This window comes from Ustilaginoidea virens, chromosome 3 (assembly GCF_000687475.1).
Source record: "Ustilaginoidea virens chromosome 3, complete sequence".
Classification (NCBI taxonomy): domain Eukaryota; kingdom Fungi; phylum Ascomycota; class Sordariomycetes; order Hypocreales; family Clavicipitaceae; genus Ustilaginoidea; species Ustilaginoidea virens.
The window spans coordinates 2,908,888-2,924,751 of NC_057318.1; the positions used below are offsets into that span (position 1 = coordinate 2,908,888).

At 57.9% G+C, this 15,864-nt stretch overlaps 3 protein-coding genes across 3 annotated transcripts; 2 read left to right on the plus strand and 1 right to left on the minus strand.

Moving 5' to 3' along the window:
* Positions 1 to 232: 232 nt before the first annotated feature.
* On the plus strand, positions 233 to 1,963 carry UV8b_03785 (uncharacterized protein; the record flags this gene model as incomplete). The annotated part of the gene is made up of 4 exons (XM_043141283.1): positions 233 to 260; positions 583 to 771; positions 858 to 1,670; positions 1,734 to 1,963. The coding sequence occupies 4 exons, from the start codon at positions 233 to 235 to the stop codon at positions 1,961 to 1,963; spliced, it is 1,260 nt and encodes a 419-aa protein (XP_042997217.1).
* A 1,971-nt stretch (positions 1,964 to 3,934) lies between these two features.
* Positions 3,935 to 9,111, plus strand: UV8b_03786 (uncharacterized protein; the record flags this gene model as incomplete). The annotated part of the gene is made up of 6 exons (XM_043141284.1): positions 3,935 to 6,384; positions 6,929 to 7,028; positions 7,345 to 7,679; positions 7,830 to 8,288; positions 8,437 to 8,647; positions 8,767 to 9,111. The coding sequence occupies 6 exons, from the start codon at positions 3,935 to 3,937 to the stop codon at positions 9,109 to 9,111; spliced, it is 3,900 nt and encodes a 1,299-aa protein (XP_042997218.1).
* A 1,782-nt stretch (positions 9,112 to 10,893) lies between these two features.
* On the minus strand, positions 10,894 to 14,679 carry UV8b_03787 (uncharacterized protein; the record flags this gene model as incomplete). Its single annotated transcript, XM_043141285.1, has 3 exons — positions 10,894 to 10,899; positions 10,970 to 14,285; positions 14,471 to 14,679. The coding sequence occupies 3 exons, from the start codon at positions 14,677 to 14,679 to the stop codon at positions 10,894 to 10,896; spliced, it is 3,531 nt and encodes a 1,176-aa protein (XP_042997219.1).
* Positions 14,680 to 15,864: the final 1,185 nt, after the last annotated feature.

Below are 15,864 nucleotides of genomic sequence, written 5' to 3' on the forward strand. Positions count from 1 at the left end.
CCTCCTACCTGGGTTCCCTGGTACGTACCTGTTGTTGTGCCGTTGCCCCTCCTCTCTCCGACCAGACGAAACCCCCAGACCTGACCCAGCTCAAGCACAAAATTGGGCAACTGGTTTTCCCACCCGGAAAGCTCCTTCCCTCCCTTCTCCATCTCCCCTTCTCCCACTCCGCCAGACATCGCGCCCCCGTTCGTTTATCACACAGCCCGTGCTCGAATTGAATCTGCCCATCATGTCGGAGGAAAAAGACGTTGTCGTCGGTACGTTTCTGGCGCTCCCCCCCCCCCCCCCCAGCTCTCCTCCCTTCGACCTTTGCTCTCATGGTCGTGTGTGCTTGCTTGGCTGGATGGCCGTGACAAAACAAATCTGCCCCTCTTTCACTTTCGCACACAATTTCCTCTACCCCGCCATGTCAGCTCCGCCCGAGCTGCACTGCACAAAAAAAAGTTGCCACAAAAAGGCCGGCTTCAGCTTTGTCGGCCAGGGCATCGCAATCTACGGAGGCGCGCGATCGGAGAATCAAGACATGTCTGTCGTCTTGCCTGTCCATTTGTGCCGCTGCTGACCGCACTCAATCATCAGACTACTCTCTCAACAACCCCGATACCCTGACCAAGTACAAGACGGCCGGTCAGATCTCGGAAAAGGTTCTCGCCGAGGTTTCCAAACTTTGCGTCCCTGGCGCCAAGATCGTCGAGGTCTGCCAGAAGGGCGACAAGATTCTTGAGGAGGAGGTCTCCAAGGTCTACCGCGGCAAGAAGATCAGCAAGGGTCCGTCGCATTCACCACATCTTGCCGCCATCGCCATCAATCGGCCCACGAAAAACGTTGCTGCTAACTTGGGGATTTGTCTGCAGGCTTTTCCCACCCCACCACTGTCTCGCCTGCTTCATATGTTACTCCTTATACTCCCCTGACTTCCGACGAGACCGAGGCTGCCCTCGAAATCCAGCCCGGCGAACCCGTCAAGATTCAGCTCGGTGCCCAAATTGATGGCTTCGGTGCCATTGTTTGTGACACCGTCATCGCCAATCCTGCCGACAAGGAAAACGACACCATTACTGGCCGCTCGGCCGACCTACTCTTGGCAACTCATTACGCCAACGAACTGCTCCTGCGGCTGATGGTCCCGCCTGGTCTGCTCGCACAGGGTACCGAGGAGGAAAAAGCAAAGGCTGCCTCGCAAAAGGCTCCCACTCAGTCCAAGATATCCGCCCTTTTGGAGAAGGTTTGCGAGAGCTACGGCTGCAACCTTGTAGAAAGCACCACCTCGTGGCTTTTTGACCGCAACGAGATCGAGGGCACCAAGAAGATCGTTCTCGCTCCTCAGGATGGTGGCAAGGGCGACGGCACTCCCGCCACTGCCGAGGTGTGGGGTGTCGAGATGGGCGTTTCTCTCGGTTCCGGCAAGTGCAAGACCTTGGATGGACGCTCTACCCTGCATCGCCGCACCACCCAGACATACGGTCTCAAGCGCCCTACCTCCCGCAAGATCCTCTCCGAGGTTCAGAAGAAGTTCGGAACCTTTCCGTTCAGCTTGAGACAGCTCGAGGACGAGCGTGATGCCAAGTCTGGCGTTGTTGAATGTGTCCGCGGCAATGTTTTCCGACAGTACGAACTTGCTGGTGACAAGGACAATGCCCCAGTTGCTCGTCTGCTCACCACCATCGGTAAGTAGCAAGACAAAACGAAATCACTTCTCCTCGGCAGGTCCAGAACTGACTCGAAAACAGCCATCACCAAGAACGGCATCACCAAGCTGGCTGCCGCTCCTGCTTTGGACCTTGGCAAGGTCAACTCGGACAAGAAGATCACGGATGAGGAAATTCTGAAAATCTTGGAGCAGCCACTATCCAGAAACACTGGAAAGAAGAGCAAGAGCAAGAAGAAGAAGAAGCCCGCCAAGAAGGCCGCCGCCGCCGCCCAAGACTCGGATGACGAGTCGGATGACAGTGACGAATAAGAGCGTCCCATGTCGGAGGACCAGGTGCAAGTCTAGTGGAGTGTTGGACCCCCCCCTTTCCTCTCATCTGACAAGGAGAGCAGGGAGAAGTGGCTTGCCACGGTGGAAGCAACCGTCTGAGAAGTAAATGCTGCTCTCGTGTCGGTCGATAACTCGATACGTCTCCTTGCCGACATGGCAACGGGGAAAAATGGGCAAGCTACGATGGTGGGATTCTGTTTGTACCTCGCAGACGCCACGTGCCATCGTCAAGACAGAATCCTCCCCTTGGGCGCGAGCGAGCTTGACAGCTGGAAGCGGCACAGGTGTACGTGGCTAGTGAGCGGAGTCTATAATAGACAAGGAACACGGGTCTCTGGCGCTTGACAAGCTACACTTGCAACCCAAGAGTTGGTTGATGTTGAAAACGTTTTGACTTTGCATCGTGATGCGTGACCATGGAGAGATGTTTCATCGGCCTGCTCTTGCTCTCAACATGCGGGTAATTGCCCGGAAAAAAAAAAAAAGCTAAAAAAACTCGATTCCCATCAAAGTCTGGATATAACCCGCAGTCTCGTGATACTGACATCAACCGGGGATGATCAATTCATCATCACCTCGGGGGGTCCCGACTTCCTGTCATGTCTACCCACCTGCGTTGGCAAAGTATGAAGGACTGACCTGCCGCCGCTTGACGCCGAAGGCCAATCTTTTTTTTAGGTTTCCAACACACAATCCCATCACACAATCAGCTGCTGCACGGTCAGGGAGATGGGGTGACGCTGCCTGGACACAGACATGAGTCACCAAATCGTCCAAAAAACCAAACAAGCTGGGCTGGATCTGTGTGGGCCATCAATGGTGAGGTGAGCACGGGCATTGCGAGCTTGGAAGCAAAGGGCCATGGTGGGCGGTTTAACCAGGTTGACCAGGAATGATGTTGGTTTGGCTTGTACAATGTACTCCACTCCGTAGGCGCAGCTTGCTTGAATACGTTCCATGGTGAATCGGACTGCACGGGTCTTTCTGAACAACAGGAATGCTTTGATGTGAGCATGAAGAATCGAAGAGCCCAAGTGGGTGAGGTGAGCCAGTGTGTGGTTGATAGGCCCCAGGCCCCAGGCCCCAGGCCCCAGGCCCCCTTTGTTCATGGCCCGTCGCGCTAGTGGATGCCGGCGCAAGCCCAAGGTCGCCGCCTGCTGGATACATAGGCACCTAGGTAACTTAGGTACCTACCTACCTCCTAGCTTGAGTTGAGGGCGGCCAACTCAGCCTGGTACCAGCCGACCCACTGACTTGGCCCCCGTGCTTGGGCTGCACAGTGGCTGACAGTGGCATGGACATGCCTTTGGGGACTGAACATGCAGCGCAGCGCAGCGCACATACCTCACTCATACATACCTCATATCAACAGGAGGTATGTAAGGTATGTAGTACAGCGCAACCCACAGCTGTCACTGGTCAGGAGGTGGTTGACATGTACCGCTCCAGGCTGGGCAAACAGAGACCAGACTACCTAAGGTAGGTACCCAAGGTAGTGTTCCATCTCTTATGTATGTACTCCGTACTGTCTCCGCCAAAACTTGTCTGTCTAGGGCAACTTCCTCCTGATCTGCCACCACCCCGACTACTCTGAACCACCAGAACAGAGAAAAAAAAAACACCAAAGGAAGGAGAGGGGAAATCGGGAAAAAAAAAAAAAAAAAAAAAAAAAAAAAAAAAAAAAAAAAAAAAAAAAAAAAGAGGGCGCGATTCGGGAGCTTGGAACCCATGCTACAGCCCAGGAAGTCAGTGAGTTACCGGGCAGAGACGAAAATTCTTCCCCGTCGCCGGATCGTCAACATCGCTGACCCAGCTTGCCTTTGCCACTTAGGCTTGACGAGGTGCGTTGCCTGTCCACCGCGAGGCGGCGCGTATGAAAAAAGAGGCACCAATCCTACCCATGACGGAAGAGACAACCGTACTCAGCAACAGCAACACAAGAGCGCAGCCATGGCGTCGAATACGAGGGCCTCGCGTTCCGCGTCGCGGTTTTCGAGTCCCGCGCAGTTGGCGGCGGCTGGGAAGGATGCGAACAAGCCGCTCGAGTTTTCAAAGGCCCCTCCTGTCAATGAAGGATCCCGAACCTTTTTGCAGAAATGGCTGGAGCCGTCGGTCCAGAGCAAAACCAGCTTCGAGGAGGCCGGCCTGATGCGGTTTGGAGTCTTGGAGAACATGGCGCCGTTGGGGGCCCTGCCGAAAGCCAAGAAGGCCGCGGGCGAGAACGGAGCGCCAGTAAGAAAGATTATCTTGAAGACGTCGGGGGCGGACGCCTCGAAGCTGGCCAGGGCGCGAGAGAATCCGGCCAGCCACGCCGGCGTCATCGAGAACACACCGCTGCAAATGTCGCCTCCCGCATCGCCCTTGCCTCTGTCTCCTGCGGCACCCGTGGCACCCGCAAACGGCAACGGCAAATCACTCGTCACCAGAGTCAAGGACGAGGGAGCCGAGGACGACGAGTACGACCCCGGGGGAACCGACGGGCGCAGGAGGTCGCGCAGAGTGTCGGTGCCCGTGAAGAAGCTGATGCCGGCCCCCGTCGGGTCGGCAGGTCAGTCGTCGCCGGTTCCCGAGCGCAGGATGAGCTCTGCAAGCACCGCGCCGAAGCCCAAAACACCCGCGAAGCGGCAGAGCAGCAGATCGGCGCCCGAGCCGCGGGGGTTCACGGACAAGGTGGTGGCGTCAGCGGTGGAAGAGGCGCTGAAGCACTACCGCTACCCGACCGCCTGGGCTCTGAGGACCCTCTACGACGAGAAGAGCGGGGACGCGGACTTTGTGGCCATGCTGGAGGACGTCTTCAGCCAAACAGCCGACGAAGAGACCATGGAGCAGTTCCGTCGACAGGTGGAAGAGAGGAAGCGCCAGGGCAAGAAGGGCAATCGAGGATGCCAGCACTTTGCACCCGCCGCCACCACCAACAGCAGCAGCAGCGGCGGCGGCAGATTTACGCCGGACAAACCGATGGAGGCGCCGTATGGGAACCTGGTTCTCGAGCCAGAGCGGTCATGCCGAAGAACCCGCAAGGCAGCGGCGGCAGCCAGCAAGGCGAAACCGCCGTCGCATGGTGGAGCGGCACGCGTTGCCGCCACGCCGCCTCGCAGGCAAGGGGCAGCAGGCTGTGGCGAGGCTTCGACTGCTGCCGATGCTGCTGATGCTGCCGATGCTGCTGATGCTGCCGATGCTGCCGATGCTGCCGATGCTGCCGATGCCGATGCCGCCGCTGCCGCCGCTGCCGCCGCTGCTGCCGCTGCTGCCGCTGCCCATGCGGGCGCACGACTTGGCTACGCCGGCAGCAGTGGCAGGACGACGCTCGCCAAGAGCATGGTCAAAGTCAAAACACCGGGGTCGCGGAAGCGCGCAAGAAGGAGCTCGGCGTCGAGCGACTCGTCGCTGTCGACTGCGTTGAGCCTGTCGTCCCCCGAGATCTTGAGGGCCAGCAGTCTCAACAGCCCGACGGCAGGGCGGATGGCGCCGAGGGCGACCGCCGCCGCACGCGCTGGAGGCGCTGGAGCCCCCGCTGGAGCCGGCGGCGTAGCGAGGCATCCCGCCAAACCGTGCGCTGGAGCCAAGCCCCAGGCCTCCTCCCAGGCTCTGCCAAAGCCGCAACCAATCAAGACCCGCGGCAAGCCGGCTGCTGCCTCGAGCAAACAGGCTTTGGCCAACTCGTCCCGGTCAAGCTCTCCCACCTTTCACCACACGACAAGTCGCCCGCTCACCTTGCCATGCCCGGCTTCTGCTGCTGCTGCTGCTGCTGCTGCTTCTGCTTCTGCTTCTGCTTCTGCTTCTGCTTCCCTGCGCGAGACGGACGATGCTAGCTTGCCTGGTCGTCTTTCCGCCGCAGAGCTCTTCCCCAACTTGAACACCAAAGGCACGACGAGGGGAAGAACGACGAGAGACACGACGAGGGGCACGACGAGGGGAAGCACGACGAGGGGAAGCACGACGAGGGGAAGCACGACGAGGGGAAGCACGACGAGGGACACGACAACGTCACTCGGGTCGGCGTCACCAGCCAGCAACAGCGACGGCCAGGCCACCGCGCAGGCTCATATGCCCGAGGACGATGAGCCCTCGTTTTGGGACCGGCGGCTGAACGCGAGCAAGGTTACCAACAGCTACAACGCGCAGGAGAGCTCTGTTCGAGGCCCTGATGCTGCGTCCCAGACGACGCCTGTTCAGAACACCAGGAGGACGCGCCAGTCTCTTCTTGCAGCGGCCAGCCTAACCACCCGGGCTACTCGATCCGCAAGCAAGCGGCCCCATGACGAGGCGGAAACGGCCGTCTCGCCGCTATCCTTGTCGCTGGCTGGTGATGCAGTTTCAGCGGCGGAATCCCGCGCGGCTACTCCCACGTCTTTGCGTCCCGCCAAGAGGCAGAAGACGGGCTTACGCGTCAAATCATCGTGAGTTTTTGAGTTTTTGAGTTTTTGAGTTTTTTTTTTTTTTTTTTTTTTTGTTAATCCACCAACCCCGACCCCAGCTCCAGCTCCAGCTCCAGCTCCAGCCCCAGCCCCAGCCCCAGCCCCCCTTGTACTCTCTTCTCTCTTGTACTTGCTCTTGCTGCTGTACCGAGCACGTATCGCGTCAGCTGCTGGTGAGGACTTGCTGCTACCGAGCACATATCGCGCGTCAACCTCCTGTTGGTGGTGAGGACCAGAGCGACGACGTCCTTGCGTTCCCCGAGTGCGCGACAAGTCCCTCCAGCAGCCAGCTAGCTAGCTGTTCGGGCCTGCCCTCGCTATCCAACCTATCAGTGGCAAATAAGTTGTGCTCTCAACTCCGATCCAGTTCCTCCTCCCTTTGAAAACCGATCAGACTGCCGTCAGGAGGGCTGAACGTGCCTGCTGTCAGGGGGCGGCGTCTGAACGTGCTGGGCGGGGAAAAGCGAGACAGAGCTTTTGTCTGACTACAGTCATGAACCAACTAACCGTGGTTTGTTCTCTTCAGGCCGGTCAAGAAAAAGGGGGGTACTGCTGCGGGTGTGCCCCGGCCGGCGAATGAGCCGAGTTCGTCATCATCAGTGAATGGCACCATGCCAAAGGATCCCGTAAGTTGTCGACACACGTTCCTTACGTTTCGAGGGGGGAGCCGATGCATTCCAGGCACATCCGTCGTCTTTCCCTCACCCCCACTTTGCTCTACATGTCTGTTCTGTTTTGGTAGCCATGACTCTCCTTGCTCTGCAGCGGCTGGCCAAGTTTCGTTTCGGTCATGTCGGTTTCTGTCGGTTTCTGTCGGTTTCTGGGGGGAGGGAAAAGGGAGAAGCCAGACACACAGCCCGTCGCACCGCCGGCCATGCGTCACCACCACCTCGAACGATGCGATCAACCAAAGACTCGGGGGGCTAACAACTCGTTCTACAGGCGGCCGAGAATGACGAGTATTGCTCCGCCTGCGGAAACACCGGAGACGTCGTTTGCTGCGACGGCTGCCCGCGATCGTTTCACTTTGAGTGTGTGGACATGGTGCAATCTGACAGCCTCCCCGACGAGTGGTTCTGTAACGAGTGTCTTATCCGTCGTTACCCTTCTCGCGTGCCCGTTCACAAGGGCATCTTTGGGAGCGCCCTCAACTACTTGGAAAAGTGCATTCCCCGGGCCTTTAGCCTACCGAGGCGAGTCCAGGCGCGGTTTGAGGGGGTCCGGGCCGGCGCCGACGGCGATTACGAAGACGTGGCGACGACGAACAAGGCTGCAAAGTAAGTGAGGTTGGATCAAGTTGACTGCCGTGATGTGATGCTCAGACCAAAGACGGCCCCAAAAAAGAAGAAGAAGAAGAGAAAGAAAAAAACGGAAAAAAAAAAAGCGGGACAAGGACTGACGGTTTGTGGTTTCAAAACCCCATCTAGGAAGAGAAACGGCTACGATGAACTGCCCGACTTCTTCAAGCAGCGCGAGGACGGACAAGCAGTCTTGTGTCACGGCTGCCAGAGGGCGGCAGGCGAAATCAGGTCCATCATCCCCTGCAGCACCTGCCCCCTGTACTGGCACCTGGACTGTCTGGATCCGCCGCTCGCCGTGCCCCCTGTTCTGAAGACTTGGCGATGTCCCGCTCACGTGGACGACGTCCTGATGGAGGTGCCCAGCCTGGCTCCCGCGCACCGCTTCCGCAAGGTCAAGGGGAGCCAGGTGATATCGCCCGCGTTTGGCCGCGGCTTGAGGAACAACGGCTACATCGACATTGACTGGACGGACGAGCACGAGCACGAGCACGAGGAGCCCGACCAGTCCGGCTGGCCCGACGTGGGCTCCTTTGGGCGCATGTACAAGCTTCCCGCCAGAGGGGTGATTCTCGACTTTATCGAGCAGTAAGCAGCGTCCCCCGCCCCCATTTACTCATTCCTTTTGTTTGTTTGTTTGTTTGTTTGTTTGTTTCTTTTTTTCTTTATTTTTTTCCTCGTGGTATCTTGCCTCGTATCATGCGGCCTCTGCTTACACCCGGGACCGTTTTATCAGGCTACGGAACAGGGGGGCCGGGTATGGGCCTCGCCGCGACGAATCCAAAATCATTGCATACCCCCTGCCGCCGAGCCAAGCCGACTCGGCAGGCCCTTTGCTGGGCTCGTCTCTGCAACGGAAGGTCGAGGAGCTGCAAGTCTCGATCAATCTGGTAGCCCTGCAGCAGAAACGGTCCGATGGCATTGATCGGCTGACCTCCGCCCTCTTGGTACGTCTGGTCCTTTGTTTTTATTCTCTCGGAACCAGTGGCCGCGGCAGACGGAAGAAGAAGAAGAAGAAAAGCCCGAGAGGCGGCGCGTCAACGCTAACCACGCGAGTTTGTTCCAGGCCTCGGCAGACCAGAGCATGCTGTCGCTCATGGCCAGGGCCAACGCCGACAACGTGGCATTCCACGGCCAGCTCACCGACGACGACAGGTTGGGACTGCGCGCCACGCTCGCCCAGATGGACGCCATGAGCTCACGCATCCGGCAAGTGCTGGGAGACGACGACGTGGCCGCCACGCCGGCGCCGCCAACCATCAAGGCCGAGGCCGAGGCCAGCTCCCCCTTTGCAGGAGCCGAGTCCCTCCACGGCCTCGTCGCGCACAAGGCGGATGTCGTGCCTGTCGTGACGGAACCAACGCCGCCGTCCACGGTAGATCACGCCGACGGCTCCATGGACCTCGATTAGGAAACCATGGACCTCGAATAGGATATAGGGAACAGTCTTTCCAACCACTAGTTACTTGCTCGTCTGGCCATGGACCAGAAGACCTTTTCAGAGCCAAGCATTCAACCCACGGATACCGGATGACCAGGGAAGCCCGCTCCAGCGTCCGCCTCTTTCCGCCACAGTAGACGACGTCTAAATTCTACGCCCATTCCATGAATGCAAGGTCCTTGTCCTTGCCAAGCCAGCGGGTCAGCACCGCAAGCCTCGTGTTTTGATGTCTCCTTTTTTTTTTTTCCTTCTCATCTTGTTTTCTTCTCCCCTGCCCCCCCTTTTCCCCTTTTCACTTCACCCGCCTCTACTCGACGCTTACTGCCAGACATGAGCTCCGTTCATCCGCCCCCGTCTTAATGGCTCCCCATCCACCCCCTGGGAAAGGCACTTGCGCGCTGCCAAAGCGCCCAGCATCGTTCGTTTTCTCACGACTGTTTTTCTGTTCCCTTTGTTTTCCTTTGTCGTGGCGGCAAAGGCAAAGGCAAAGGCAAAGGCAAGGCAAGGGCAAGGGCAAGGGCAAGGCAAGGGCAAGGGCAAGGGCAAGGCAAGGGCAAGGGCAAGGCAGGCAGGGCAAGGCGAGGCGAGAACCGGGCGCTGACGACGCAAAGGCGGGACCGCGACCGCGACCGCAAGGGGCAATCACTTTTACGCATCTTATCTATTCTTAGCGAGTTAATGAAAAGCATTGATCCCATCAGTTGTCGTCGCGTGCTTTTGCAGTGCGAGATGAGTGCATGCATGTGAGCGAGCCTTGGTTCGCGTCGAGTTGCGTAAAACCCCACAAGCCCGTCTATGCGGGACGCAGCGCCAGCGCAGACGGCTGGCATATATATATATATCTGGGAGCGTCTTGAACATGCCCGTCCGCATTAGTCTGCACTTACATTCGGACGGATTCCTTGGACGGCGTTTAGCAGAAAGAGAGGGGGGGGGTGAAGGCATGCAAGCAGACAGGCAGACTACGATGGATTTAAACGCGCTGGTGAAGGAAATCAAGACTTCGTACGACACGAGTGGCACGACAGACGCAGAAAAAGCAAAGTAGACGCATGGATTTTATTGTCATTTCAGAAAATAGTCATGGACGTCGCTCTTCATCGAGTCTTTGATCAACGAAGGACAGGGGAAAAGGAAGGAGAAGAGAAAAAGAAGGAAGAAAAAAAGGAAAAAAGAAAAAAAAAAAGAGCACCAGCATCAGCAGCATCAGCAGCATCAGCAGCAGCAGAACAGCCAATAGCAGAGAGAAATAACAACCACGCGAGCCCCCTCACCAAGGCTTGGCTGGCCTACGTGGAATATGTGGGAAACCGGCCCCGACAGCATCAGATGCTCCGACCAGGCACACAGCCTAAAAGCCTTGGGTAATAGAAAAAGGCGGGAGAAAGAAAAAAAAAACGCCGATCGAGCAGTACAGATGACATAGTGGAACAAAGTCAAAGCGTCGTCATTTCGACATTCGTCCACATCGGGCGTGGTCTAGTCGCAGCAACCAACTGACAAGCCGAGAGTGCCTAGAGCAGAGTCTACCAAGAGTTGCGAATCCCCGAGCTCCCGCCAACCAAACTGTTCTTGTTGAAAGCAAGGGTGTCGAGGGTTGATGCATGGGTTGATGCAGGAAAGGGAAAAAAAAAAAAAAAAAAAAAAAGAGGAAAAGGGACAAAAAAAAGGCGTGCGTGGAAAGAGTCGTGTCATTTATTCGAAGCCAATCCCCTCCTCTGCACATGCGTTTTTAAGGCGCTTTTGTTCCTTTCACCTCTGCACAAACGTCTTGTTAGTGTCGACGTCGACCCCGGGGCTCGGATGACTGCGTGGCATCGGCACTTACACGTCCGCCACGTCGCGTGTGAACAACGGGCTCTTGCTGCATGTAAGCCACGTGTTGCAGGCTGCCCATGTTTCCGTACCCGTATCCAACTCCGTAGCCCGGGTTCGCGTAGTGCGCCGGCCCGCTCGGCATCTGAGCGGCCAGCTGCGAGGTCGGGGGTTGGACCGGGCTTCCGTTGGCCATGCCAGGCGGTCGAAACTGGTCCACGCCGGCCGGGGTGGCCCCGTACGCGGCGGCGTACGGGCTCTGCATCGGCGCGTAGCTGTAGCCCATGTGCGACGCGGCCCGGTTCATCATGGTTTGCTGGTACTGCAGCGGAGACATGCTCATGGGCGGCGCCATGGCAGCCGCCGGTGCGCCGTAGATTATGCCCTGGCCGTACTGCGGGAACACGCTCGCGGTGGCGTCGGCACCGTCGTTTCTCGAGCTGCCGCCTCCGTAGCCACCGTCGTAGGCTCCGGCACCGGGCTGGGCACCGGGAGGTTTGTAGAACGGTTTGTTGTTGCCGTTGTTGATGTTGCCGTTGCCGTTGTTGCTGTTGCTGTTGCTGCTGGTGCTGGTGCTGTTGTTGCTGTTGCTGTTGATATTGTTATTGTTGCTGCTGCTGCTGCTGCTGCTGCTGCTGGCCTGGCCGCCTTGTGCATGCTGACCGTTCGTGTTGCTGTTGCTATTGACCTGGCGAGATGTCGGCCTATGTCGGCCGTCAGGCGTGCTGTTGGTGGCCTCGCGGCTGGGCGCGGCAGGCCTGGTTGGCAAGCCTACCTCGTCCATCAACCGCTTGTATCCCTGGTTCGGCTGCGCACCGAGCCTGGCCAGGACGCTCTTCACGTTGTCGACAACCTGAGCCCGGATGCCCTCGTCAAAGAACGGGTTTGTCAAGACTTTGAATATGAGAGTGGCGCCGCATTGGGTGTCTTGCAGGATCGCCTCCAGAACCTGGTCGCCAGGCGAGAAGAAGAGAGCCCTGAGAATGGCGTCCCTGGCGTCGGTTTCCGACTTTTGGTTGACAACTTTGAGAACGGTCAGGTAGGCCACCCTATGGGTGCACAGGTGGGCGAGAAAAGGCACCAGGCACGGCGAGAGGACCGTGCGTCTCATGGGAAACGTGCACGTGTCCAGGAACCAGGTGAGGAGCAGCGCGCCGTTGCCGTTGGTCGCCAGCTGGACGCTGTGCAGGGCAATGGCGGCCGCCAGCATCTTCTGCTGATTCTTGGTGGCGTGGTGGCTCTCCAAGCACGCTCTCATGGCTCGAGCCCCGAACCGGCCCTGGGCAACGTCCCACAGGCGGCTGAGCATGGTCTCGAAGATGAAGTCGTCGTACGGGGGCCCGAACTTCAGGCACCCCTGAAGCACGTAGTTGCCGTACTGGTCCAGGAACAGGGGAACCGTGTACGGCCGGAGGTGGTCGACAATGAGCCTCATTTGCTGCGGCGTCTTGCAGACGTCAATGATCTTCTGCGCGGCCCAGGTGCCGTTCTTGTGGACGCCAATCTCCGCCATGTGCGGCGCTATCTCGGCCAGCATAGCGTCCCGCACCTGATCGGAGCAGAACTCGAAGAGCTTCTGGACGACCGTGTTGCCGAGGTAGTCCGAGGCCAGCTCGGCGATTTCGGGAAGCATGTCCATGGCCACGCTCTCAATCTCGGCCTGGGACAGGAGCTGGTTGTCGATCCTCTTTCGAACGTCCCTGAGCTTCGGGGCGTCGTGCACTCTGGTGTGCGTGGGCTCGCGGATGGCGGGAATCTCCTCGGCAAACTGGGTATACTTAATGGCCGCGTCGATGCTCTGCAAAATGTCAGCCCCCTCCTCTTCCGTGGCCCCAAACCGCGCCACGATGTCCATGACGTCTCTCGGCATGTCTGCAAGAGACGGGACGTTGGGGGCAGAGGCGCCGTGAGAAGCACCCGCCGCACCGTCGGTCGAAACCGCCTGCGCCGGTCCCGACGCGTTGTCCTGGCTCCTGGCGAACGGGTCGGGGCTGGGCGAAGGGTACGCCCCGTCATGACCCGGCGTGTTGGATGCCGAGGGCGGCTTTGCAAAGTTGATGCGTATGGGTCCCGCGCCAGGGAAGATTTCCTTGCCGTTCATCGAGGCCTTGGCTGCCACGGAACTCTCCACCCTCTCAAAGTTGACGAAGCCGCAGTTCTTGTGTGTGAGGACGCGGGCGGATACAATGGGCCCGTGGGACTTGAACATTTCCACAAGGGTCGACGTGGTGGTCGAGGTAGGTACGCCGCCGAGCCAGAGAGCGCTGGTCGGGCCTTCCAAGCCTTGCTCCTCTGCACCCAAGAGCCCGGCATTGCGGCTGTTTGATCTGCCCAGGCTCACACCGGCGAGTTCCTGCGTCACGTCGTACTCCTTTTCTTCCTGCAACCGAATATCTGCCGCGGCGATCGGGTTGGGAATCACCCCCGCGTTGAACGTCCGCATCGACTCGAGGACGCCCGCGGTGGTGCGGGCGCGGGGACGAGTATTGTTTATGAATGCCTGCACAGCAAGGTTATGGCTATGTATGGCCGCGTTGGTGGCCGCCAGCTGATCTTTGAGGGCATCGTATTGGCTTTCCATGGGTGCGTTGTTGCTCACGTCGCAGTCGTCCTCGTATTTGTCCTTGTTGTTGACCGAGTAGGAGCGGAACCGGCTCGACTGATTGCTGTAGTCGAAGTAAGGGGTCGCCAGCTGCGCCCGAGGAGGCTGGGGTGTCTCTGCGAGGCCGAGATAATCCAGGGTCCGCATATGCACGTCCGATTCGCCAGTGCCTTCCTTGGAGAACTGGGACTGCGAGGGAGAGCTTGGTCCGTTTGAGCCAACGCTGGCGATACTTGCCAGCGTCAGTCCACGCTCGCGCCCGACGCCAGCGGGATTCCAGCTACTGAAGATGGAGGGGCCGAATGGCGAGCTGGTGCCTGGAAGAGCAACAAAGGGGCTGCGCTGTGGCAAGGAGCCCGCGCGAAGTCGTGACAGAAGCGCGGAACCCCCAGTCGCATTGTCAGGATGCTCGAGATTTGGCGACGGAGATTTTCCAAAGGGGCTTTGCGACGGGGTGGCCCTGGCTGATTTGGCAGCCAAACTGTGGGCGTTTAGGAGACCGTTGACGGGACCCCCCGGTAGCCTGGATGGAACGGTGCCGGCACGGGCTCTGCGGGTTTGAGGCATGCTGTCTGGTGTGGGAAGCTGGCTGAATTCGGGAAAGCCGTCTGTGGGAGATTCAGGGATATTTTCTCGAAGTCGAGTCGAGTTTCCGCTGGTCGGAGGTCCTCCCCAGGAATGCAAAGGTAGACCTGGGATTCCTTCTTGTGCTTGGATTTCGCGCGCTCTGCAATGAGTACCGAGATGTTAGCCAAACCCTTTGCCCGACAAGAGGGGAGAGAAGGGAGAGGGCTAAATAGGCAAAAAGAAAAGGTTTCGGATCCATTAAAGGGTCAAAACCCAAACGAGAAAAAGACCATGATGATTGTGCGAGGAAGAGAAGAAGCTTTGCAGACTTGGCCAGCCACAAACCTTTTGGAGAAAAGCCGGCTGGATCCAGCCAGGTCATGCGACGGAGAACCGGCCCCAGATCGCGTGTTGTTCCCCATTATGCCGCTCGGTATGCCGAGAACTGTTCTGTTGTTTGAGGTTGACGGATCGACTGGCGAGCTGCTGTTGCCAGGGGACTGAGACGGAGCAGACTGTGAGGTTGAGAGGTGAGAAGGATAGGCTGGTGCCATATGTTCCGACCTAGACATTGACATTATCAATTACCTAGCTGACCTCATGACACTGAGATGCAACAGAAAGCGTTTAGACGAGTGTAGTAATGGATTATTTTTGGCTCTGTGCCTTATTCTTGGTGCGTTGGATAAAGAAACAGACTGTCTAATTGGATGGAGTCGCGGCCGTTGTGTTCAAGGTTTTCCAACTTTGTCCGGTTGTCGAGTGGAGAGGAAGGAGAGAAGAAAAAAAAACTAGAGCGAGCAGAAAAGACGGTGGACAAGGCAGGCCAGCAAACTCAGTGAAGCTGTACGTGCACGATAATATGTAGAGAGGGAAAACAAAAGAGAACAAATGAAAAAATAAAATGAAAAAAAAAGTTTTAAAAAAAAAAAAAAAGAAAGAAAGAAAGAAAGACGCTTGGTGGCCCAGTAATCAGGTAAAACAAAAGAATACTGTCACGGGGAACGGAGTTGAGCGAGGCGACAGGTTTGCCGCAATGGCAGTTGAGACGGAGGGAACGAGGCCACACGACGAGGAGATGAAGTGCTTCTTTCGGCGAAGCGGACGGCGGCGGCAGCTACTGCAGAGGGTAGAATTGACGACTTGTGACCGAGCGGTGGAAGTGGTGAGCATAAAGCGTGACTTGGCTTGCGCGGCCGAAAGTGGTTGCGTTGGAGCAGTAAAATTCGGGGGGGGAGGAGAGCTGTGGGTCGGGGTGGGCGAGGTAAAGGGGTGCCACAGTACAGAAGGGAGCGAGGCCGAAATGAAGTCAAGATGATCAATGTACAGGCCTCGTTGAATGGGCCGGGGAGAGGAGGAGAAGGGGGGGGAGAGAGGGGGGGGGGGAGGATGAGAGGAAGGATACAAGAAAGAGGCTGTTGGTGATGGAGAACGGGGGCGGATTTGGCGGGACAAGATGGAGTCGGGGCAAGCAAAGGACCAGCATCAACAAAGTTGGCTCAGTGGGCGCAGCTTGGCAGGGAGTTGAGTAAGGAGGTAGGACGTAGGTGCCTACAAGGTAGGTAGGTAGGTACCTTAGGTACCTAGTAGGTAGGGAGCAGGAGTTGGGGAGCAGGAGCCAATCAGCAGGGAGTAGGGAGTAAGGGAGTAGCCTGGGGAGTACGAGCAGGGAGTACGAGCAGGAGTGCTGGTAGGTAGCAGGGAGTTGCTCCTCGGGTGGCTGGCCGGCTGCTGTGGCA